The 27,062-nt window shown below is 42.2% G+C and overlaps 1 protein-coding gene across 1 annotated transcript; it reads left to right on the top strand.

Annotated features, from left to right (window-relative positions):
- The first annotated feature begins 1,341 nt into the window (after positions 1–1,341).
- On the top strand, positions 1,342–4,235 carry LOC124657715 (disease resistance protein RPM1-like). Its single transcript, XM_047196229.1, has 2 exons — positions 1,342–1,369; positions 1,469–4,235. Exon 2 carries the CDS (start codon positions 1,479–1,481, stop codon positions 4,233–4,235), a length of 2,757 nt encoding a protein of 918 aa, XP_047052185.1. The 5' UTR covers positions 1,342–1,369; positions 1,469–1,478.
- Positions 4,236–27,062: the final 22,827 nt, after the last annotated feature.

Raw genomic sequence — 27,062 nt, 5'->3', positions numbered from 1 at the left:
TATTATTGGTTTAGTAATGTTATCCAACCATTGAAACAAAGTAAAATGGCCTAGGTGAAAGTTTTACAAAAATAGCCATAGGCTCATATGAGTTGATATTCTTATTTTCTTTTCTTTTCATTTGTTTCTCTTTGATCCACTTAGGCATGGTTTAGAGTTCATTTAGTGTTAGATTGAGTTTAGTAATAGTTTCAAACCATTTAGCTAAAGTAAAAAAAAAGCATAGGCCATTATTTGTAAAAATGGCCATAAGCCCACATATGCTTTTTTCTTTTCTTTTATTTTTCTTTTGCTTTATTTCTTTTTGATTCCAAGGAACAAGGTTTAGGGTTTAAGATCATATCCAAACACTTCACACAACAATCATGGCAAAACACAACATATATGCAGGATCACTATGCACATAAGGGAAAGTAATTCAAAAATTTTGTTGGCTCCAAAATTTTTGAAAAAGGAATTTGTCTTCTTCATTGTTTTTGAAATTTGGGATGTTACACAAATGGAGCCCGAGCTCCATGGTGGCCTGGGCTTTTAAAAATTTCAAAACCAATATCTTTATGTTTTAAAAAATCATAATATTTTTCCAGGTGTAGGTAATGTTGAACTCTACAACGTTCAAAATCTAAATTCAAAACACGTTTTGTATTTTAGGCTACAAAAAAATTACAAATTTGACAAATGTCCATGTTTTGAAAATATGCACTGTCCATAGTACCCTGATTCACACATTTGTCATTTCTTCTGAGCCTAGGATATAATGAATTTCGGATTGGTTTCTTGGCACACTAGTATAGTTCATTATTATCTACACCTGGAATTTTTGTTCCATGCTTTTTGAAACTTCTGTATGAGATTCTCGATTTATTCAAAAACGAGCTAGGCCATTTGTGCGTGCCAATCTAGTGCAAGATCACATGCAAAAAAAAAAAAAAAACCCGTCAGCGTCGAAGTCAGCAAATGTCAGTCCGTCAAATTTGCATCCGTGAAGGGAACCATAGACGCCACACGCAGCTTATCCTTCTGCCCGACTCCCACTTACATTACTGCACCTTCCTCTCACCCACCATGTGTCTCAGCCACCACCCAAAGCATTGACCTCTGCCACGCCGTCGTCGCTAGTAGCACCACCAGCTGCTCGTCGTCTCACTGACGCCGTCGTCGCTAGTCGCACCACCGGTAGCTCCGTCTCGTCGCTGCCCGAGGTAGCAGAAGGGTGACAAAGGGAGCCTGACCTTATTTCTTCTCTTGATTATTGCTAGAGACGGTTGTATCCGGCCCTGGGTGATCGTCTCCCTTCTAGATCGGATCGAAAGGGCTTCTCTTCATCTTTTCTTCTTCAGACGGACGGTGGTGCTTGTACCATATCCTGGTAGGGACGAGGGCTCCCTAGTATATATAGTACTAGTTAACAAGTTCAATTACAGAGTTTGAAGTGTCATTTTGTTCATGCATGTTGGTGTTACTGCAGAAGCAAGCGGATGGCGGAGGCGGCTATACTCCTTGCGGTGTCAAAGATTGGGGCAGTTATAGTAAATGACGCTGTCTCGGCTGTCGTAGAGAAGTTGTCCAAGAAGGCAGAAAATCTACGGGAACTGCAGGGAAAGGTCAAAAGAATTGAGGATGAGCTGATGATGATAAGTGGTGTGATAAAAGGTCAGGGCACAACACAACTGAGCAACGATGCCGTGAAGACTTGGATTTCATTGGTGAGGAAGCTAGCCTACCGAGTTGAGGATTTAATTGACAAGTACTTGTATGAGGCCCTTAAACTCAAGGAACAAGGCTTCCTACGTAAGTACATCGTCATGGGAAATCACCATTATAAGGTTTTCAGTCAAATTGCCAAGGAAGTTGAAGAGATTGAGAAGGATGTCAAGCATGTCGGAGAAATGCGTAGCAATTGGACTAACGCAGTCCAGCCCATTAAGAATGAGCATGCGGACATTGATATGCGCAGGAATGGACGCTGCTTTCCCGATCTCATCAACGATGACGATCTTGTGGGGATTGATGAGAACAGGAGCAAGTTGACTGAATGGCTAACCATCGATGACAAGGAACACACGTTAATAACAGTGTCTGGTATGGGAGGTTTGGGAAAAACCACACTAGTGAAAAATGTGTATGATCGGGAGAGTGCCAAATTTCCTGATGCCCATGCTTGGATTGTGGTGTCACAAGCATATGATGTGGTTGATCTGCTGGGGACAGTGCTCAGCAAGATAAGTCATACACAACAGCCACAGCCACCACTACCAATCAACACTCGCGCCAGGCCTGACTTCTATGAGCTAGCAGAGGCAATAAAAAAGATACTGCAAGACAAGAAATGCTTGATCGTGCTGGATGATGTGTGGGACAAAGAAGCATACACTAAGTTGCAGAGAACATTCCAGGGCCTCCAAGGAAGCCGTGTAGTGATCACAACACGGATTGATGATGTGGCAGCTCTTGCTCTAGAGGGACGTCGCCTGCAACTCCAGCCTTTGGACATGGAAGAATCATTCAACCTCTTTTGCAGAAGGGCTTTTCACAACAGAGTGGGCCACAATTGCCCTCAAGCGCTTGATGAGGTGGCTCGTTCTGTAGTTAAGAGGTGCCATGGCCTGCCATTAGCCATTGTATCTGCCGGCAGCCTATTGTCGACGAGACAAATAGACCAGCATGCCTGGAAGCAGGTGTATAACCACCTTCGGAGCAAGCTGCACGCAAATAACCATGTCCAGGAGATACTTCAGCTGAGTTACCATGATATGCCAGGTGATCTCAGGAATTGCTTCCTGTATTGCAGCATGTTTCCCGAGGACTACCCCATCTTAGGAGAGAGTCTTGTCCGGCTGTGGGTTGCGGAAGGATTTGCAGTGAAGACAGATAACAGCACACCAGAGGAAGTGGCCGAGGGAAATCTCATGGAACTCATTGGCCGGAATATGTTGCAAGTTGTGGAGAGAGATGAGCTCAACAGGGTTCGGATCTGTAAGATGCATGACATTGTCCGAGACCTAGCTCTTGTTGTTGCTAGAGAGGAGCGGTTTGGCACCGCGAGTGATCAGGCTGAAATGTCCCGCATGGATAAAGAAGTCCGCCGGCTATCAGCATGTGGTTGGAAAAAAAGCACAGCGATGGTAGCTGCAGCGGCGGTGGAGTTCCCACACCTCCGGACAATGATCTCACTTGAAGCACCTCAATCCTCCACCAACATGATTTCCTCAGTTTTGACTGGATCCAGCTACCTTACTGTTCTTGAGCTGCAAGATTCTGAAATCAACCAAGTCCCGGAAACCATAGGGGATTTGTTCAACCTCCGCTATATCGGCTTAAGGCGCACAAAGGTCCGGTCACTTCCAAAGTCTATTGAGAAGCTCTCAAACCTCCAGACACTAGACATTAAGCAAACAAAGATAGAGAAGCTGCCGCCAGCAATTGTAAAGGTGGAGAAGCTACGGCACCTTTTGGCTGACAGGTTTGCTGATGAGAAGCGGACAGAGTTCCGCTACTTCGTCGGCGTGGAAGCACCTAAAGGGATATCCAAGTTGGAAGAACTGCAGACCCTTGAGACCGTCCAGGCAAGCAAGGACTTGCCCGTGCAGCTGAAGAAAATGAATAAACTACAGACTCTGTGGATTGACAACATCAGTGCTGCTGACTGCCAAAACCTTTTCTCTACCCTGTCGGCCATGCCCCATCTTTCCAGCCTACTTCTTTCTGCATGTGATGAGAAAGAGATACTTTGTTTCGAATCCCTAAAGCCAGTATCTAATGGACTCCGCAAACTAATTGTCAGGGGCGGCTGGGCCGATGGGATACTCAAGTCCCCGATATTCCAGGGGAATGGGAAGTATCTCAAGTATCTAGCTCTAAGTTGGTGCAACCTTGGAAAAGAAGATCCGTTGCAGATATTGGCATCTCATGTGCCAGCTCTGGCCTACCTTAGTCTTAACACGGTGAGTAGTGCAGACACTTTGGTTGTTTCTGCTGGGAGCTTTACAGAGCTCAAGACACTTGTCTTGAAGCGCATGCTGAATGTCAAGAAGATAGTGATTGAAAAGAATGCCCTTCCCTGCATTGAAGGTATCTACATCGTGTCGCTCTCGGGGTTAAGTATGGTTCCTAGTGGCATCGAATACCTTGGATCGCTGAAGAAGCTCTGGCTGTGTGGTCTACACAAAGACTTCAAGGCTGAGTGGGCGCTGATGGAAAATTACATGAAGCATGTTCCGGACATCCGGACCTAGCTAAGGAGCTGCAGCCTACTTCCTGCTGGATTTGTATTCGACAACATCGTTTCATGCACTTTCGTTTTTTGTAAGTAAGTCCTTAAACTCGGGGATGTCTTGCGTTCAAGAATGTAAGACGAGGCAGTTTGCTCCGTTGGGTCGTCATTGGTTATGCACTGCTATTAGCTTGGCTTGGCTTGATGTAAAATCATGGACCGTTTGTATCAAATGATACATTCTAAGTTTGTTATGAATATTGTTGTTGTACTTGTTGTCTTGGGTAATTTCTGATATCTATATCTCTGAAATCTATCCTATCATCTAAATCTGGGTCAAGCCTGACTGTTTTATTCGACAACATATGTCTATGCATTTTCGTTTTTTTGTGAATAAGTCCTGAAACTCTAGCATTTGCTACCTTCACCGGATTTAAGACGATTGAGTTTCTTCTTTAATTCTGATAAGTTGTTATTCATTGCTGCATTTGATGGCTGCTGTGCAGTCCTCCCACATGTCCGGCGTCTGGTGATCTGCGCGTGCACCATCTCCGTCTCGCCACTGTTGCGTATGCCAGCGGCTGTGTCAACACCCGAATTTTTAAGTCCAGATACCTATTATGCCATACATCGCAATCCCAGGAAGATTGTTTTTGCGAGACATAACAGTTGAATATTATAGAGTCATCATTCATCACAATACCATAGTAGTCATTACAATAAAAAGGATCACATGATCCAGTCTCATTACAACACTTGATCTAATGATCATTACACAAATACGTAGCGGAAGCGAATTAGTAGTGGACTATCTATTTCACAGGCAACGCTTGACGTTAGAAGAAGCTCCTAGTTGTCGTAGACTTCCTGCTGGCCGTCATCTTCATACTGCTGTTCAGCTTCATAGTCTGGCAATTTGAATAGCCAGGGACATAGCCGTGAGTACTTTCAAGTACTCGCAAACTAATACTAGTGTAAGCACTAACAGTTTGAGGGAAAGTATGCTAAGCTCTAGGTTATTTGCATAAAGCCAATTTTAGTTCATAAACACTTTAGTAAAAGACTCCTCATATGCTAACTAACTCAAGTGGGAACATTAGTGTCATTTCCCACAACTCTGTTGTGATTCAAATCAAAGTCACCATTCAAATTCAAACCACAAGTCACACTTTGGTAAAAGTTCTGATGACGGAACAGTATGGCTCCAACTGTCCATGACCGCGGACGCGGCTATTCGAATAGGTTTACACTCTGCAGAGGTTGCACACTTGTGCCACAACATTTGATTACATCCGTCAAGGATAACCCTGAATAATCGTAACTCTAGTATAGGCACCTCTCCCCATGAGCTTGGCCTCCCGGTGATAGCCAACTGTTATCCCGGGAACTGCACAGGGCTTGGGTCGTACATTCACCTCAGTTCACGTCATTTCACTTTTAACGGAGGCAGCCTCGGCATAACCTCTATGACGCTTGTTCAGAGGGAACCCATACTAAGACACATAAATTTCCAGCTAAAGCCTTACCCATAATCAGGTATTGTGGGGGTACTAAAGAATTCGAATGGTATCGCATCCGAACCCAATCATCAGTTTTCATCACAAACACCAACTCACACAAGTCATATTCACCTTCAAAGTCTCTCAATAGAATGACTCATCATTCCAAGGTTTTCAGAATTCAAAAGTTTCACAAGTTCCCAGCTAGAGTAGTCATTTTTAATTTAGCACTAGCAACTAAGCATGAGGGGCGCTAACTAGCTTGTAGCTTTCTAGGCTAACTTTGATACTCTTGTACTACTTCACAACTAGACTCAAGTAAACTATAAATGAAACCTTGTAAAGCAAAGTAAAGCTTTGAGAGATAAAACTGGGATTTGTAAAGTGGAGCACAAGTGAAAAAGGGCAAAGGTGCCTTGCTCAAGGAGAGCTTTGCACTAAGGTAGCTTGCAAGAATAATAGCTTGCCTTGGTTGGTGTACTGGTCAAAGTGGTCTTCTTCTTCCTGTAGGTAGACCTCCTCCTCCTGGTACTCCTCGGTACTAGCGTCTAAAATCGAATACGAGGTATACAATCACCAAACAAGTCTTAAGACTATATTAAGCACACACATGAGTCACACAAGCTATTCCATCATCACAACTTGTTACCACCAGAATTTAACCAAGTCTGGAGATGGGCCGCGATTGAAGGGGCTTAGAAGATGTGCACGGAAGATATACCCGAACCGGCCTTGTACAAGAAGTTTGGGCAAGATTGCCCGTGTATCTGTAAATATAGTAGGATACGTGTCGGTTAGAAATTAAGAGATAGAGTTTAGCTCGTACACGGTTGGGTTTATTCCCAAGTTAGAAAGTCTACGGACTATAAATATGTATCTAGGGTTATTGAGAACAAGGACGATCACGTTCACAACAAATCAATCTAGGCGCATCGCCACCCCTTGTTTCGAGGGTTTCTCCCGGGTAAGCATCATGCTGCCTAGATCGCATCTTGCGATCTAGGCAGTATACGTTTATTCGTTATTGGTGTTGTTCGTGCTGAAGCCTTTTTGATGGCGAGCAACACCCTTTATCTTAGGTGTTTTGGGGCTGACGTCGATGCTTTCACGATGAACTTGTCTAGCTACGCTGCCCCTCGATATCTAGCTGCCCTTACACCTATTTCAGGTGTAAGGGCAGCATCTTGCTTATTCGTTATTTAGTAGATCTGATCCGTTATAGTTGCTCCTTGTTCTTCAAGGATTGGTTTGATATCCGTATGGTTAGGCCTTATAAACGGGTTGAAGGATCCGGTAGTGCGTAAGGTGTGGTTTATTAAGCTCTAGAGGGATTGTTCCGGGGATCAACTTCACGTTGGTTTTTAGGCCTCTTTAGGGATTGGTTCTCCATCATCTTACGTATCTGCTAGGCTCAATCACGCATAGGATGTTCCGATTATACGGTGAAAACCCTAGACTATCGTAGATTAGATTAGCTTGATTTTGATTAAGCATGATCCCCATGTTCTTATAAATCTAACATGAACCATGGGGCAATCGGCTCTTTGAGCCGATCCACAGAACAATTTAAGAGCCGATCGGGGCTCGTATTTAATGTTTACGTGTTTGCCATGCAGGAAACTAGTCGAAGCAAACCATCACCTTCCTGACCAGGTATAGGTCAGGTGGCACGCCCTCGTGAAGCACCAGGACGCGTGTGCCAGAAGGCATTGCGGGCCGTCGCCCGAGGGACCAGGGTCAGCCGCAATCCTGGGAGCCTCCCGGCTCTACGGTGTTGCCCGTCGCTGCTCGCCGGTGGGTTTCTGACAGCAACACAACTCTAATCACAAAGGGGTTTGGCTTGTATGTTAAGAAAACTTGTAAGAGAGAAATAATTTCCTCTCATTGAATCCTTTTACAATTTAATTTCCTCAAATAATAATAAGGTATGAATTCATGTTGATCAAGTTCAACAATTCATATCTATCATTTGGGGAAAATGATTTAAATGAGGTACTAACCTCATACAATTTAAATCTTACTTTAACAACAATTTAATTTCTCTAAGTAATCCAATATGAGATGACATAGACTAAGTCAACACATCACTTTGAATTGCTTAGGACCATGATATAAATGAGAGAGAACCTCTACTACTAATTGAAAAATAATTTTGAATGATTTAAATGAACTAGAAATAGCCACATAGCCATTATTTTGCTCTAGTCCATGATCATACAAACAACTATGTGATGTTTTTGCATAAACTTGTAGAGTATGTTAAATGTGATTTATGAGAGTTGGAATCAACTCAAAATCACTTAGGGTTGATTTTCAATAATTGTTTGAAGTTACAAAAGTCCCAGCCTTGTTATTTTTGGCACTTTAATTCTACAAACAAACCAAGGGTGAGACCATTGCGGTTGGATAGAGATTTTTACAGGCTTTCCAACAATACCAAATTCATCAAATTTTTGGCCCTGTGGATTTGAAACTATTCAAATTTGAAAAAGGCATCTGTGAGCAATTTCGAATTAAACAGAAGATCGCATTTGAAATAAAAGGGCCGGCGGGAAAACTAAATGGGCCCAATCTATTTAAACGGCGCAAAGGCCAGCCCACCACGCGTCCAGCACGCGTGGGCTCCCTGACAGTGGGGGCCACCCGTCAGTCTATCATAACGCCCGAAGCGGTATGCTTCTTTCTGCGCCGTAGGATTAGAATCGGATCGAACAGCGCACGGCCGTCGTCATCTCCGGCGAGAGGCGAGGCTACTGGCGGCGCGGGGAGGGGGTCGACGAGCTCACCGAGGCTCCAGCAAGGGTTGGCAGTGTGCGCGAGGAGGTTGTCGACGACGGCGAGTCTTCTGGCAGCAGCGGCGTCTCCTGGGGCGGCGTCTATCTCCGGCGATCTTCTGCGGCGGAGCACGGGCAGTGAGGAAGCAATTGGTGGTCTACGGTGGGCAATGTGGAGCGGCGAGTGGACGAGGAGGGTCAGGGATGAGAGGGGAAGCTAGTGGTGTGTTTGATTTGAGGAGGGAGGCCCTCCTTTTATAGCGGCGAGGCGAGGCCAGGGTACTGCGGTGAGGTCATTGGCGGTGACGCAGCTACAGGGGCGGAGAGGCACTGGCGCTGACGCTCGTCGCTTGGCGACGTCACGGCGGTGACGCTGGGCGTGCTTGCGGTAAAAACGAGGCCAGGGAGAGGACGGGCGCATGACGCGAGCTCGCAGTACCGCGGCGGATGGCGTCGTTGATGTCGTCGTCTACAGGCGCGGCGCGATCCAATGGGCGTGTCCTGGCGGTTGCTGGTGACGTCGTGGAGCTGGCGGCGCAGAGAGAAAATGCGGGGGTCAACGGAGCTGGCCGGGCGACGTCGTGTCTGGGCGTGCCCGTGGCGCTCGCCGTGCACGCTCTGGCGTGCGCGTGCACGTCTGGGCACGTCTGGGCGTCGCGGTTTCTGGCGCGTGCGGTGCACCGTTTGCTCGAGCAGCGTGTCGAGCAGGCTCAGGAGATTGAGAGGAGGCTACATGACATGGTGGTGCACGTTGGGAAGGTCCAGAGAGAGAGGGAGCAAGTGAGTGTCCATGCCATGCCACGACATGCCATGTTCTGGTCCAAATGGTGACGATGGCATGTACCATTCCTTGTCTTTGATGCTTGGCAGGGTGTAGAGGGTACAGGGGAGAAGTTTTGATGAGCTAAGCTGGATGGTTAGGCCATGATCTGCTGGACAAAGCAATGCCCAGAGTTGGCAGGTTGGTGCACACCACCTGTTCGACACAATGGCCGCAAGACAAAAATATTTGAATTTTTGAATGAATTTTAGTGGGTTGCAATCATATAATATTTGAAGTCTACTGGTGGTGGTGGGGGTCAAATTGGAGTTGGTTTGCAAAATCTCAAAATGCATAGCATCTTGAATCTGATTCAAAGTCTCTACTTTGCTTGCTCCTATCTTTGAATCCATTAAGAGTTTGCAGGGGTGTCCTTGAGCAAAGTTGTTCTCCTTGATGAGGTATTGGATGAGGTGCAAAGAGTTAGAAATGTTTGGTTTGAAAATATCTAACTACAGAGGCTCAAAGTGGGCATCATGCTAAAAATGGCTGAAATGACCATTAGTGCATGTGAGCTCATTTTGAATTCAAATTTGATTTGAGTTTCTTTGATTCCAAAAGTGTTTATAAGTGTTTAGTAACCATCTCCAACTAATGGTGCAAGCCAAAATGGTCTAGGGTCAAGATTTGCAAAAATGGCATAAACCATATGTGAGGTTTTGTGATTTTTCTAATTTTATTCTTTTCTTTTGGTTTTTGCTTTTCTTGGTGATCATGAGGGATCAAGTGTAGGGTTTTAATACATTGGTAAGGTTTGCAAACACTCATCATGGCAAGATCAGTCAAATGCACACATACTATGCATATCACTATATGCAACAATTAAAGTTTTTGTTAGTTGCTAAATTTGAAATTTTGGTAAACCACCTTTCTCATTGATTGAAATTTGAGATGTTACAAACCCTTCCCCCTTACAAAAGATCTCGTCCCGAGATCTTAAAGAAAACTAGGTACTAAAGTGATCGGGGAATTCCTTCTTCATATCTTCTTCTCGCTCTCAAGTGGCTTCTTCTTCGGTGATTGCTCCATTGAATCTTCAGGAACTTGATACTTCTGGTGCGGGTGGTCCTGAAAGCTTCTTCAAGGATGCGAATAGGCACTTCGCGGTATGTCAGGTCCTTGTTGATATCAACAGATCTGTGATCGATGTTCTTGAACAGTTTCGTCTTCTCCGACACTTCTAAGCACTTCCGAAGTAGTGAGATGTGAAACACATTGTGCACCGCAGACATTTCTTCCGGTAGTTCAAGCTGATATGAAACTTCTCCTCAGCGACTCAGAACTTTGAAGGGTCCGACATATCTGGGGGCGAGCTTTCCTCTGAGTTGGAATCACTGCATTCCTTTGAGGGGTGAGGCTTTGAGATACACAAAATCTCCGATGTCGAAGGTCATTTCTCGGTGTCTCTTGTCGGTGTAACTCTTTGATGTCTACGCACGCTTCTATTCCTGTAGACAGTGTTGGGCCTCCAAGAGCAGAGGTTTGTAGAACAGCAGCAAGTTTCCCTTAAGTGAATCACCCAAGGTTTATCAAACTCAGGGAGGTAGAGGTCAAAGATATCCGTCTCAAGCAACCCTGCAATTAAGATACAAGAAGTCTCTTGTGTCCCCAACACACCTAATACACTTGTCAGACGTATAGGTGCACTAGTTCGGTGAAGAGATAGTGAAATACAAGTAATATGGATGATTATAAGTAGTAATTGCAATCTGAAATAAAAATGGCAGCAAGCGAACATGTAGCAGAACTTGTTGGAAACGGTGTTTCAATGCTTAGAAACAAGGCCTAGGGATCATAATTTCACTAGTGTACACTCTCAACAATGATCACATAATTGGATAATTAGATAACTTCTCTTCACTTGTGCCACTCTGAATTACTCTCCTATTGGAATCACTAATCAACACGTAGTGGCTACAAAAGCTCCACCCAAAGTTCATCAAGTACTTGACAAACACCACTCATAGGGATATCCTCATCAAATCATAATCCAAGATAATACCATTGCAATTTAGACCGAGTACTAACATAGCATACACACTCGTCAACAATAGCTTTGAAAGGGGGAATAGATCACATCAATACTATCATAGTAATAGTTAACTTCATAATCCACAAGAGATTACAATCATAGCCTACGCCAAGTACTACATGATGCACACACTTGTCCTCTTTACATCATGGAGGAGGAATAGACTACTTTAATAACATCACTAGAGTAGCACATAGATTAATAGTGATACAAAGCTCATGATCACATAAAGATCACACCATGGGAGAGAGAGATGAACCACATAGCTACCGGTAGAGCCCTAAGCCTCGGAGGAGAACTACTCCCTCCTCATCATGGGAGACAGCAACGGCGATGAAGATGGCGGTGGTGTCGATGGAGATGACTCCGGGGGCAATTCCCCGTCCCGGCGGCGTGCCGGAACAGAGAATTCTGTCCCCCGAAACTTGTCTTCGCGATGGCGGCGGCTACGGAACTCTTCGTTGAATATGACTTGATATTTTAGGGTTTTCGCGATGGAAGGAATATATAGGAGAAAGGGCGGCGCGAGTGGGTGCCCGATGGGCCCACCCCATATGGCAGCGCGGCCAGGGGTGGGGCCGCGCCCCCCTATGGTGTGGCCGCCTCGTGGCCCCTCTTCGGTGTTCTGGAAGACTCCGTGGAAAATAAGACCGTGGGCTTTTGTTTCGTCCAATTCCGAGAATATTTCCTGTGTAGGATTTCTGAAACCAAAAACAGCAGAAAACAGGAACTGGCGCTTCGGCATCTTGTTAATAGGTTAGTACCGGAAAATGCATCAAAATGCTATAAAGTGTATGTCAAACATGTGAGTATTGTCATAAAACTAGCATGGAACATAAGAAATTATAGATACGTTTGAGACGTATCAAGCATCCCCAAGCTTAGTTCCTACTCGCCCTCGAGTAGGTAAACGATAAAAAGGATAATTTCTGAAGTGACATGCTACTATCATAATCTTGATCAATACTATTTGTAAAGCATATGTGATGAATGAAGTGACTCAAAGCAATGGTCTATAGTTTGTTAACAAATAGATAATGACTAAACAACTGAATCATATAGCAAAAACTTTTCATGAATAATACTTTCAAGACAAGCATCAAAAAGTCTTGCATAAGAGTTAACTCATAAAGCAATACATTCTTAATAAGAGGTTTTGAAGCAACACAAAGGAAGATTTAAGTTTCAGCAGTTGCTTTCAACTTTCAACATGTATATCTCATGGATAATTGTCAACACAAAGTAATATGATGAGTGCAATAAACAAGCATGTAAGAATCAATGCACACAGTTGACACAAGTATTTGCTTCTAAGATAGAAAGAAGTAGTTAAACTGACTCAACATAAAGTAAAAGAAAGGCCATTCGCAGAGGGAAGCAGGGATTACTCATGTGCTAGAGCTTTTTATTTTGAAAACATAGAAATAATTGTGTCAACGGTAGTAATAATTCATATGTGTTATGCATAAAACCTCCTATAAGTTGCAAGCCTCATGCATCGAATACTAATAGTGCCCGCACCTTGTCCTAATTAGCTCGGACTTCCATGGATTATCATTGCATTACATATGTTTCAACCAAGTGTCACAAAGGGGTACCTCTATGCCACTCGTACAAAGGTCCAAGGAGATAAATCGCATTTGATTTCTCGATTTTGATAGATCTCAACTTGAGGACATCCATACCAGGACAACATAGAAAACAGATAATGGACTCCTCTTTAATGCTTTAAGCATTCAACAACAGATAATATTCTCATAAGAGATTGAGGATTAATGTCAAAGCTGAAACTTCCACCATATGATACATGGCTTTGATTGGCGGCCCAATGTTCTTCTCTAACAATATGCATACTCAAACCATTTAACTCATGGCAAATCTCCCTTACTTCAGACAAGACGAACATGCATAGCAACTCACATGATATTCAACAAAGGTGTAACAGGTTGATGGCGTCCCCAGAAACATGGTTACTGCTCAACAAACAACTTATAAGAACTAAGATACATAAGCGACATATTCATTACCACAATAGTTTTTTAGGCTACTTTCCCATGAGCTATGTATTGCAAAGACAAGGAATGAAATTTTAAAGCTAGCACGCAAGCAATTTACTTTGGAATGGCAGAAAAATACCACATAGTAGGTAGTTATGGTGGACACAAATGGCATAAGTTTTGGCTCAAGGTTTTGGATGCACGAGAAGCATTTCCTCCCAGTACAAGGCTTTGGCTAGCAAGGTTGTTTGAAGCAAACACAAGTATGAACCGGTACAGCAAAACTTACATAAGAACATATTGCAAGCATTATAAGACTCTATACTGTCTTCCTTGTTGTTCAAACACTTTACTAGAAAATATCTAGACTTTAGAGATACCAATCATGCAAACCAAATTTCAACAAGCTCTATGGTAGTTCTCCATTAATAAGTTTAAACCACATGATGCAAGAGCTTAAACATGATCTACTTGAGAGCTCAAAACAATTGCCAAGTATCAAATTATTCAAGACAATATACCAATTAGCACATGAAGCATTTTCTGTTTCCAACCAAATAGCAATAAATGAAGCGGCTTTCAACTTTCGCCATGAATATTAAAGTAAAACGAAGAACACCCGTGTTCAAATGAAAAAGCGGAGCGTGTCTCTCTCCCACACAAGGATTGCTAGGATCCGATTTTATTCAGAGAATGAAAATAACAAAACGAAAATAAAAGCACACAGACGCTCCAAGTAAAGCACATAAGATGTGACGTAATAAAAATATAGTTTCACTAGAAGTGACCTGATAAGTTGTTGATGAAGAAGGGGATGTCTTGGGCATCCCCAAGCTTAGACGCTTGAGTCTTATTGAAATATGCAGGGATGAACCACGGGGGCATCCCCAAGCTTAGACTTTTCACTCTTCTTGATCATATTATATCATCCTCCTCTCTTGATCCTTGAAAACTTCCTTCACACCAAACTCAAAGCATTCTCATTAGAGGGTTAGTGCATAATCAAAAATTCACATGTTCAGCGAGGACACAATCATTCCCAACACTTCTGGACATTACCCAAGGCTACTAAGTTAATGGAGCAAAGAAATCTACTCAACACAGTAAAAGAGGCAATGTGAAATAAAAGACAGAATCTGTCAAAACAGAACAGTCCGTAAAGACAAATTTTTTCGAGGCACTTAACATGCTCAGATGAAGAAGCTCAAATTGAATGAAAGTTGCGTACATATCTGAGGATTACTCATGAAATTTTGCAGAATTTTAAGATTCTCCTACAGAGAGATCAACTCAAATTCGTGACAGCTAAAAATCTGTTTCTGCGCAGAAATCCGAATCTAGTATCAACCTTCTATCAAAGACTTTACTTGGCACAAAAACGAAATAAACATGATAAGGAGCGGTTGCTACAGTAGTAACAACTACCAAGACACAACAAAACAGTAGCAAAATAAAAACATGGGTTATCTCCCAAGAAGTGCTTTCTTTATAGCCATTAAGATGAGCTCAGTAATTTTAATGATGCTCTCGCAAGAAATAAGAGTTGAAGCAAAAGAGAGCATCAAAAGCAAATAAGAAACACTTTTAAGTCTAACCCACTTCCTATGAAAAGGAATCTTGTAAATAAATAAGTCATGTAAGCATAATGCAATAAGCATAGGAAGGCAACACAAGCGCAACTTCAAGATTCTCAACATAAAGAGGGGAAACTTAATATTATTAAGATGCATATAACCATGTTTCCCTCTCTCATAATAACTTTCAGTAGCATCATTGATGAAATCCACAATATAACCATCAATTAAAACATTCTTATCATGGTTCATATGCATAAAAGTATCATTCTCCACATAAGCATAGTCATTACTATTAATTGTAGTGGGAGCAAATTCAATAAAATAGCTATCATTATTATTCTCATCACCATAATTATCATATATAGGAGGCATATTGTAATCATAATTAATTTTCTCCTCAATAGTAGGTGGACTGAAAATATGATAGTCATCATTGTAATCATCATATATAGGAGGTAAAGTATCATCAAAGTAAATTTTCTCCTCCATGCTTGGGGGACTAAAAATATCATACTTATCAAAACCAGCTTCCCCAAGCTTAAAATTTTCCATAGCATTAGCAACAATGTTGTTCAAAGCATTAATACTAATAACATTGCCATTAGCATGCATATAAATTTCCATAGATTTTTTAATTTTTTCTTCAAACACCTCATGTCCTAACTTAAGATAGATACTATAAAGATCTCTAATATTTTTGTTGTCTTCCATTAAGCCTAACTAGTGAAAATAAAAACAAGAAACAAAAAGATATAATTGCAGAATCTAAAGAAAATAGCTTCGAGCACTCACACACCGGCAACAGTGCTAGGAAATAGCTTAGTAGTCGGAGGATGTGAATACCTTTTACCTTACCTCCCCGGCCACGGCGCCAGCAAATAGCTTGATGTCTACGCACGCTTTTATTCATGTAGACAGTGTTGGGCCTCCAAGAGCAGAGGTTTGTAGAACAGCAGCAAGTTTTCCTTAAGTGAATCACCCAAGGTTTATCGAACTCAGGGAGGTAGAGGTCAAAGATATCCCTCTCAAGCAACCCTGCAATTAAGATACAAGAAGTCTCTTGTGTCCCCAACACACCTAATACACTTGTCAGATGTATAGGTGCACTAGTTCGGCGAAGAGATAGTGAAATACAAGTAATATGGATGATTATAAGTAGTAATTGCAATCTGAAATAAAAATGGCAGCAAGCGAACATGTAGCAGAACTTGTTGGAAACGGTGTTTCAATGCTCAGAAACAAGGCCTAGGGATCATACTTTCACTAGTGGACACTCTCAACAATGATCACATAATTGGATAATTAGATAACTTCTCATCACTTGTGCTACTCTGAATTACTCTCATATTGGAATCACTAATCAACACGTAGTGGCTACAAAAGCTCCACTCAAAGTTCATGAAGTACTTGACAAACACCACTCATAGGGATATCCTCATCAAATCATAATCCAAGATAATACCGTTGCAATTTAGACCGAGTACTAACATAACATACACACTGTCAACAATAGCTATGAAAGGGGGAATAGATCACATCAATACTATCATAGTAATAGTTAACTTCATAATCCACAAGAGATTACAATCATAGCCTACGCCAAGTACTACATGATGCACACACTGTCCTCTTTACATCATGGAGGAGGAATAGACTACTTTAATAACATCACTAGAGTAGCACATAGATTAATAGTGATACAAAGCTCATGATCACATAAAGTTCACACCATGGGAGAGAGAGATGAACCACATAGCTACCGGTAGAGCCCTCAGCCTCGGCGGAGAACTACTCCCTCCTCATCATGGGAGACAGCAACGGCGATGAAGATGGCGGTGGTGTCGATGGAGATGACTCCGGGGGCAATTCCCCGTCCCGGCGGCGTGCCGGAACAGAGACGTCTGTCCCCCGAAACTTGTCTTCGCGATGGCGGCGGCTACGGAACTCTTCGTGGAATATGACTTGATATTTTAGGGTTTTCGCGACGAAAGGAATATATAGGCGAAAGGGCGGCGTGAGGGGGTGCCCGAGGGGCCCACCCCATATGGCGGCGCAGCCAGGTGTGGGGACGCGCACCCCTATGGTGTGGCCGCCTCGTGGCCCCTCTTCGGTGTTCTGGAAGACTCCGTGGAAAATAAGACCGTAGGCTTTTGTTTCGTCCAATTCCGAGAATATTTCCTGTGTAGGATTTCTAAAACCAAAACAGCAGAAAACAGGAACTAGCGCTTCGGCATCTTGTTAATAGGTTAGTACCGGAAAATGCATCAAAATGCTATAAAGTGTATGTAAAACATGTGAGTATTGTCATAAAACTAGCATGGAACATAAGAAATTATAGATACGTTTGAGACGTATCACTCTTCTGTCTTGACTGAGCAGTCTTGAGGTATTCACGGATCTTGTGAACCTTCTCTTCGGCTTCGCGGAGAATATATGGGCCGAAGACTTGACTATCTCCGACTTCCGACCAGTTCAGAGGGGTACGGCACTTTCTTCCGTACAGAGCTTCAAAGGGGGCCATTTGTAAGCTGGCATGATAACTGTTGTTGTATAAGAATTCTGCGTAAGGCAAGCAATCTTCCCACTTGGATCCATACTCTAGCACACATGCTCTCAACATATCTTCAAGTATCTGGTTGACTCTCTCGGTCCGTCCGTCAGTCTGCGGGTGATAAGCTGTGCTGAAATTCAGCCGGGTTCCTAGTCCTTCATGCACTTTCTGCCAAAATCTTGAGGTGAATTGAGATCCTCTATCTGACACAATTGACTTCGGGGTTCCGTGCAGGCTGACTATTCTGGAGATGTATAACTCAGCTAGCTTTGGGCCCTTGTATGTGGTTTTGACGGGGATGAAATGGGCGACCTTGGTTAATCTATCGACCACTACCCAAATGGAATCATTTCCTCTACTTGATATAGGAGACCTTGGTTAATCTACTGCAATTGTTCTTTACTGTTCTTCGCAAACAAACATCATCTTCCACACTATACATCTAATCCTTTGTTTACAGCAAGCCGGTGAGATTAACAACCTCACTGTTACGTTGGGGCAAAGTACTTTGATTGTGTTGTGCAGGTTCCACGTTGGCGCCGGAATCCCTGGTGTTGCGCTGCACTACACTTCACCACCAACAACCTTCACGTGTTCCTTGACTCCTACTGGTTCGATAACCTTGGTTTCTTACTGAGGGAAAACTTGCTGCTGTGCGCATCACACCTTCCTCTTGGGGTTCCCAACGGACATGTGTCTTACACGCCATCAAGCTCTTTTTCTGGCGCCGTTGCCGGGGAGATCAAGACACGCTGCAAGGGGAGTCTCCCACATCCAATCTCTTTACTTTGTTTTTGTCTTGCTTTGTTTTATTTTATTTACTGCTTTGTTTGCTCTTATATCAAAAATACAAAAAAATTTAGTTACTTGCATTTATTTTATTTTATTATCATGACTAGTCATGTAGTTGTTACTCTATCACCTGAGGAATCGATCTTAACTTTTAAACAAGGTGGTGAAGAGAGTTTTAAAGAAGCTTGGTCTAGAATTTTTGATTCTTATAGTAAAACTGAACTTAAAATGACCCTAAGTTTGCTTCTTAGTAACTTTTATTTTGGGCTTATTCTTCGCTATAGATATGCCTTGGATGCATTAGTGGGAGGAGATTTCCTTCACTGTGATGGGGATCAAGCTTTTAATGCCATAAAAAAATTGGTTACATCATCTAGCTCCGCCAATAATTTTGATCCATCTCTTGTTAGCATTTATAATAGATTAAACACTCTTGAGACAAATGTATCTTGCTTAAAAGAAGGGTATAGTCGGATTCATGAGCATTTTGATTATGTTCCAATAAACTCTGAACCTTCAATGTGGGACCCTACTATTAAAGTTACTATTGATGGTAAAAATTTTAATGCCCGTTGTGATATTATGACTGAATTTTGCCTTATGCCTGAAAGTATTTATGAATCTTTGACACTTTGGGGACTTACTGAAGGTGGATAAGGAATAACTCTTACTGATAACTCTGTTATAACTCCTAAGGGAATAGCTGAAGGAGTGTTCACAACCCTTCTTGGAAGAACGGTATCCACTGATTATCTCGTTATTGAATGTGTAGGGACAGTACAAATCACACTTGGAAGATCCCTGCTGAAACTCTTGGGAGCAACCATAGATGTGGGGAAAGGCACTCTAAATTCCTCTGTACCGGGATGTGGTCATATATTCCCTAAACCAAAGATTAAGAATAAGATTAAGAAGGGTAGGCGCAAAGCCCCTAGTAAGAATGCCAATGCTTCATCTCTTGATAATACTTGATTCACACTTTCTGCGCCTAGCTGAAAGGCGTTAAAGAAAAGCGCTTATGGGAGACAACCCATCATTTTACTTCTGCACTTTTGTTTTATATTTGAGTCTTGGAAGTTGTTACTACTGTAGCAACCTCTCCTTATCTTTATTTTATTGCATTGTTGTGCCAAGTAAAGTCTTTGATAGTAAAGTCAATACTAGATTTGGATTACTGCGCAGAAACAGATTTCTTGCTGTCACGAAATATAGCCGCCCCGTCTCTAGGTAACTCAGAAAAATCTGCCAATTTACGTGCGTGATCCACAGATATGTACGCAACTTTCATTCAATTTGAGCATTTTCATCTGAGCAATTTAAGTGCCCCAGAAAAATTCGTCTTTACGGACTGTTCTGTTTTGACAGGTTCTGCCTTTTATTTCGCATTGCCTGTTTTGCTATGTTTGATGGATTTATTTGTTCCATTAACTTTCAGTAGCTTTGTGCAATGTCCAGAAGTGTTAAGAATGATTATGTCACCTCTGAATATATGAATTTTCAATTATGCACTAACCCTCTAATGAGTTTGTTTTGAGTTTGGTGTGGAGGAAGTTTTCAAGGGTCAAGAGAGGAGGATGATACAATATGATCAAGAAGAGTGAAAAGTCTAAGCTTGGGGATGCCCCCGTGGTTCATCCCTGCATATTTTAAGAAGACTCAAGCATCTAAGCTTGGGGATGCCCAAGGCATCCCTTCTTCATCGACAACTTATCAGGTCACCTCTAGTGAAACTATATTTTTATTCCGTCACATCTTATGTGCTTTACTTGGAGCGTCGGTTTGTTTTTGTTTTTGTTTTTGTTTGAATAAAATCGGATCCTAGCATTCTTTATGTGGGAGAGAGACACGCTCCGCTGTTTCGTATGAACACATATGTTCTTAGCTTTATCCTTAATGTTCATGGTGAAGGTTGAAACAGCTTCGTTCATTGTTATATGGTTGGAAACAGAAAATGCTGCATGTGGTAATTGGTATAATGTCTTGAATAATTTGATACTTGGCAATTGTTGTGCTCATATAGAACATGTTTAAGCTCTTGCATCATGTACTTTGCACCTATTAATGAAGAACTACATAGAGTTTGTTAAAATTTGGTTTGCATGATTAGTTTCTCTAGAGTCTAGATATTTTCAGGTTAAGGTGTTTGAACAACAAGGAGACGATGTAAAGTCTTATAATACTTACAATATGTTCATATGTGAGCTTTGCTGCACCGTTTTATACTTGAGTTTGCTTCAAACAACCTTGCTAGCCTAGCCTTGTATTGAGAGGAATTCTTCTCGTGCATCCAAATCCTTGAGCCAAAAACTATGCCATTTGTGTCCACCATACCTACCTACTACATGGTATTTCTCTGCCATTCCAAAGTACATTACTTGAGTGCTACCTTTAAAATTCTATCCTTTGTCTTTGCAATATATAGCTCATGGGAAAATAACCTTAAAACTATTGTGGTGAAGCATATGTACTTATGTGTCTTATTTCTTATAAGTTGCTTGTTGAGCGGTAACCATGTTTCTGGGGACGCCATCAACTATTACACCTATGTTGAATATCATGTGAGTTGCTATGCATGTTTGTCTTGTCTGAAGTAAGGGCGATTTTCATGATCAAATGGTTTGAGTATGCATATTGTTAGAGAAGAACATTGGGCCGCTAACTAAAGCCATGATTCATGGTGGAAGTTTCAGTTTGGACAACTAATCCTCAATCTCTTATGAGAATATTATCTGTTGTTGAATGCTTATGCATTAAAGAGGAGTCCATTATCTGTTATCTATGTTGTCCCGGTACGGATGTCTAAGTTGAGAATAATCAAAAGCGAGAAATCCAATGCGAGCTTTCTCCTTAGACCTTTGTACAGGCGTGATACGTCTCCAACGTATCGATAATTTCTTGTGTTCCATGCCACATTATTGATGTTATCTACATGTTTTATGCACACTTTATGTCATATTCGTGCATTTTCTGGAACTAACCTATTAACAAGATGCCGAAGTGCCGGTTCTCGTTTTCTCGCTGTTTTTGGTTTCGAAATCCTAGTAACGAAATATTCTCGGAATCGGACGAAATCAACGCCAAAGTTCCTATTTTCATCGGAAGCATCCAGAACACCCGGGAAGGACCGGAGGGGGCCACGGGGCCACCAAACCCTAGGGCTGGCGCGGCCGAGAGGGGCCGCGCCGCCCTATGGTGTGGCCCCCCTGTCGGCCCTCCTGCGCCGCCTCTCCGCCTATAAAGAGCCCCTGGATCGAGAAAACCCGATACCAATTGACGAAACCCACGAAACCTGCCGGAGCCGCCGCCATCGCGAAGCCAAGATCCGGGGACAGGATCTCTGTTCCGGCACCCTGCCGGAGCGGGGAAGTGCCCCCGGAAGGCTTCTCCATCGACACCGCTGCCATCTCCACCGCCATCTTCATCACCGCTGCTGCTCCCATGAGGAGGGAGTAGTTCTCCATCGAGGCTCGGGGCTGTACCGGTAGCTATGTGGTTCATCTCTCTCCTATGTGTTTCAATACAATAATCTCATGAGCTGCCCTACATGATTGAGATTCATATGATGATGCTTGTAATCTAGATGTCATTATGCTAGTCAAGTGAGTTTTACTTATGTGATCTCCGGAGACTCCTCGTCCCACGTGTGTAAAGGTGACGAGTGTGTGCACCGTGTGGGTCTCTTAGGCTAGATTTCACAGAATACTTACTCATTGAATGGCATAGTGAGGTGCTTATTTATATCTCTTTAAGATTGCAGCATGTTGTATCACAATTTATCCATGTGCTACTCTAGTGATGTGTTATTAAAGTAGTTTTATTCCTCCTGCATGTGTGCAAAGGTGACAGTGCGTGCACCGTGTTAGTACTTGGTTTATGCTATGATCATGATCTCTTGTAGATTATGGAGTTAACTATTGCTATGATAATATTGATGTGATCTATTCCTCCTACATATGCATGAAGGTGACAAGTGTGCATGCTATGCTAGTACTTGGTTTAGTAGCGTTGATCTATCTTACACTAAAGGTTACTTAAACATGAGCATTATTGTGGAGCTTGTTAACTCCGGCATTGAGGGTTCGTGTAATCCTACGCAATATGTTCATCATCCAACAAAAGTGTAGAGTATGCATTTATCTATTCTGTTATGTGATCAATGTTGAGAGTGTCCATTAGTGAAAGTGTAATCCCTAGGCCTTGTTCCTAAATACTGCTGAGTTACTACTGCTTGTTTACTACTGCTGCGTTACTACTGCTGAGTTACTACTGCTTGTTTACTGTTTTACTTGCGTTACTACCGCTGCAATACCACCACCATCAACTACACGCCAAGCACTTTTCACGGCACCGTTGCTACTGCTCATACTTATTTATACCACCTGTATTTCACTATCTCTTCGCCGAACTAGTGCACCTATTTGGTGTGTTGGGGACACAAGAGACTTCTTGCTTTGTGGTTGCGGGGTTGCATGAGAGGGATATCTTTGACCTCTTCCTCCCCGAGTTCGATAAACCTTGGGTATCCACTTAAGGGAAACTTGCTGCTGTTCTACAAACCTCTGCTCTTGGAGGCCCAACACTCGTCTACAGGAAAGGAGGGGGAACGTAGACATCAAGCACTTTTCCGGCGCCGTTGCCGGGGAGGAAAGGTAAAAAGGCTCTCATACTACGGTCTCGGGTAAAGTATTTTTACTGGCGCCGTCGTGTGTGTGCTCAAAGCTATTTCCTTTAGATCCTGCAATTGCATCTTGTTGTTTCTTGTTTACACTAGTTTGGCATAATGTACAAGAGTGAGCTTCTTATTCTATTTCCTGATTTAAAACATGGATTGTTTGATGCGAAAATTAAAAAACCTATGAAATCTTCTTTGCATGCTTGGTAGTAATATTAGTATGAACGCTTTGAACACCATTGTTGATAATGATATAGAAAGTTCTAAGCTTGGGGAAGCTGGTTTTCATGATATTTTTAGTCCCCCAAGCATTGAGGAGAAAATTTTCTTTGATGATACTTTGCCTCCTATTTCTGATGATTATAATGATAGTGGTCTTTTGATGCCACCTACTGCTGAGAGTAAATTTTGTTGTGATTATACTATGCCTCCTACACTTGATGAGAATAATAATGATAGCTACTTTGTTGAATTTGCTCCCACTACAACTAATAAAACTGATTATGCTTATGTTGGGAGTAGTAATAATTTTGTGCATGAGACTCATGATAAGAATGTTTCATTTGATAGTTATATTGTTGAGTTTGCTCATGTTGCTACTGAAAGTTATTATGAGAGGGGAAAATATGGTTGTAGAAATTTTCATGTTACTAAAACACCTCTCTATGTGCTGAAATTTTTGATGCTACACTTGTTTTATCTTCCTATGCTTGTTACTTTGCTCTTCATGAACTTGTTTATTTACAAGATTCCTATGCATAGGAAGCATGTTAGACTTAAATGTGTTTTGAATTTGCCTCTTGATGCTCTCTTTTGCTTCACATACTATCTTTTGCGAGTGCATCATTAAAACTGCTGAGCCCATCTTAATGGCTAAAAAGAAAGAACTTCTTGGGAGATAACCCATGTGCTATTTTGCTACAGTACTTTGTTTTATATTTGTGTCTTGGAAGTTGTTTACTACTGTAGCAACCTCTCCTTATCTTAGTTTTGTGTTTTGTTGTGCCAAGTAAAGTCTTTGATAGTAAAGTAAGTACTAGATTTGGATTACTGCGCAGTTCCAGATTTCTTTGCTGTCACGAATCTGAGCCCACTGCCCTGCAGGAAGCTCAGAAAATTATGCCAATTTACGTGCATGATCCTCAGATATGTACGCAACTTTCATTCAATTTGAGCATTTTCATTTGAGCAAGTCTGGTGCCATTTTAAAATTCGTCAATACGAACTGTTCTGTTTTGACAGATTCTGCCTTTTATTTCGCATTGCCTCTTTCGCTAAGTTGGATGAATTTCTTTGATCCACTAATGTCCAGTAGCATTATGCAATGTCCAGAAGTGTTAAGAATGATTGTGTCACCTCTGAATATGTCAATTTATATTGTGCACTAACCCTCTAATGAGTTGTTTCGAGTTTGGTGTGGAGGAAGTTTTCAAGGGTCAAGAGAGGAGGATGATATACTACGATCAAGGAGAGTGAAAGCTCTAAGCTTGGGGATGCACCCGGTGGTTCACCCCTGCATATATCAAGAAGACTCAAGCGTCTAAGCTTGGGGATGCCCAAGGCATCCCCTTCTTCATCGACAACATTATCAGGTTCCTCCCCCGAAACTATATTTTTATTCCATCACATCTTATGTGCTTTTTCTTGGAGCGTCTGTTTGTTTGCTTTTGTTTTTGTTTGTGTTTGAATAAATTGGATTACATCATGCTTGTGTTGGAGAGAGACACGCTCCGCTGGTTCAAATGAACACATGTGTTCTTAGCTCATAATATTCATGGCGAAGTTTCCTCTTCGTTAAATTGTTATATGGTTGGAATTGGAAAATGATACATGTAGTAATTGCTATAATGTCTTGGGTAATGTGATACTTGGCAATTGTTGTGCTCATGTTTAAGCTCTTGCATCATATGCTTTGCACCCATTAATGAAGAAATACATAGAGCATGCTAAAATTTGGTTTGCATAATTGGTTTCTCTAAGGTCTAGATAATTTCTAGTATTGAGTTTGAACAACAAGGAAGACGGTGTAGAGTCTTATAATGTTTACAATATGTCTTTTATGTGAGTTTTGCTGTACCGTTCATCCTTGTGTTTGTTTCAAACAACCTTGCTAGCCTAAACCTTGTATCGAGAGGGAATACTTCTCATGCATCCAAAATACTTGAGCCAAACAACACTATGCCATTTGTGTCCACCATACCTACCTACTACATGGTATTTCCTGCCATTCCAAAGTAAATTGCTTGAGTGCTACCTTTAAACAATTCAAAATTTATTACCTCTTATTTGTGTCAATGTTTTATAGCTCATGAGGAAGTATGTGGTGTTTATCTTTCAATCTTGTTGGGCAACTTTCACCAATGGACTAGTGGCTTCATCCGCTTATCCAATAATTTTGCAAAAAGAGCCGGCAATGGGATTCCCGGTCCCAAATTAACAAACTAAAAATAGACACTCCTCCATGGTATGTGATTGTTGGACGGCACCCGAAGGATTCGGTTAGCCATGGCTTGTGTAAGCAAAGGTTGGGAGGAGTGTCATCATAATAAAACTAAAATAAAAAGGTACTCCTTCATGGTATGAGATTGTTGGCGGGCACCCGAGGATTCGGTTAGCCATGGTTTGTGAAAGAAAGGTTGGAAGGAGTGCCATCCAAAAATAAAATAAAATGGGAGCCGCTCTTTGAAGGTTTGTCTGGCAAGGGGGTTAGAGTACCCGCTACCATTCGTTGACAACAACATACACCTCTCAAAACTTTATTTTTATGATCTCTTTATGTTTTCAAAATCAAAGCTCTAGCACAAATATAGCAATCGATGCTTTTCCTCTATGAGGACCATTCTTTTACTTTCAATGTTGAGTCAGTTCACCTATTTCTCTCCACCTCAAGAAGCAAACACTTGTGTGAACTGTGCATTGATTCTTACATACTTGCATATTGCATTTGTTATATTGCTTTGCATTGACAATTATCCATGAGATATACATGTTACAAGTTGAAAGCAACCGCTGAAACTTAATCTTCTTTTGTGTTGCTTCAGTACCTTTACTTTGAATTATTGCTTTATGAGTTAACTCTTATGCAAGACTTATTGATGCTTGTCTTGAAGTGCTATTCATGAAAAGTCTTTGCTTTATGATTCAGTTGTTTACTCATGTCATTACCATTGTCTTGGATTGCTGCATTCATTACATATGCTTACAATAGTATGATCAAGTTTATGATGGCATGTCACTCCAGAAATTATCTTTGTTATCGTTTTACCTGCTCGGGACGAGCAGAACTAAGCTTGGGGATGCTGATACGTCTCCAACGTATCGATAATTTCTTGTGTTCCATGCCACATTATTGATGTTATCTACATGTTTTATGCACACTTTATGTCATATTCGTGCATTTTCTGGAACTAACCTATTAACAAGATGCCGAAGTGCCAGTTCTCGTTTTCTCGCTGTTTTTGGTTTCGGAAATCCTAGTAACGAAATATTCTCGGAATCGGACGAAATCAACGCCAAAGTTCCTATTTTCATCGGAAGCATCCGGAACACCCGGGAAGGACCGGAGGGGGCCACGGGGCCACCAAACCCTAGGCCGGCGCGGCCGGAGGGGGCCGCGCCGCCCTATGGTGTGGCCCCCCGTCGACCTTCCTGCGCCGCCTCTCCGCCTATAAAGAGCCCCTGGATCAGAAAACCCGATACCAATTGACGAAACCCACAGAAACCTGCCAGAGCCGCCGCCATCGCGAAGCCAAGATCTGGGGGACAGGATCTCTGTTCCGGCACCCTGCCGGAGCGGGGAAGTGCCCCCGAAGGCTTCTCCATCGACACCGCTGCCATCTCCACCGCCATCTTCATCACCGCTGCTGCTCCCATGAGGAGGAGTAGTTCTCCATCGAGGCTCGGGGCTGTACCGGTAGCTATGTGGTTCATCTCTCTCCTATGTGTTTCAATACAATAATCTCATGAGCTGCCCTACATGATTGAGATTCATATGATGATGCTTGTAATCTAGATGTCATTATGCTAGTCAAGTGAGTTTTACTTATGTGATCTCCGGAGACTCCTCGTCCCACGTGTGTAAAGGTGACGAGTGTGTGCACCGTGTGGGTCTCTTAGGCTAGATTTCACAGAATAC

Source organism: Lolium rigidum, chromosome 5 (genome assembly GCF_022539505.1).
Source record: "Lolium rigidum isolate FL_2022 chromosome 5, APGP_CSIRO_Lrig_0.1, whole genome shotgun sequence".
Taxonomy (NCBI): Eukaryota; Viridiplantae; Streptophyta; class Magnoliopsida; order Poales; family Poaceae; genus Lolium; species Lolium rigidum.
This window is presented reverse-complemented; position numbering and strand designations above follow the sequence as displayed.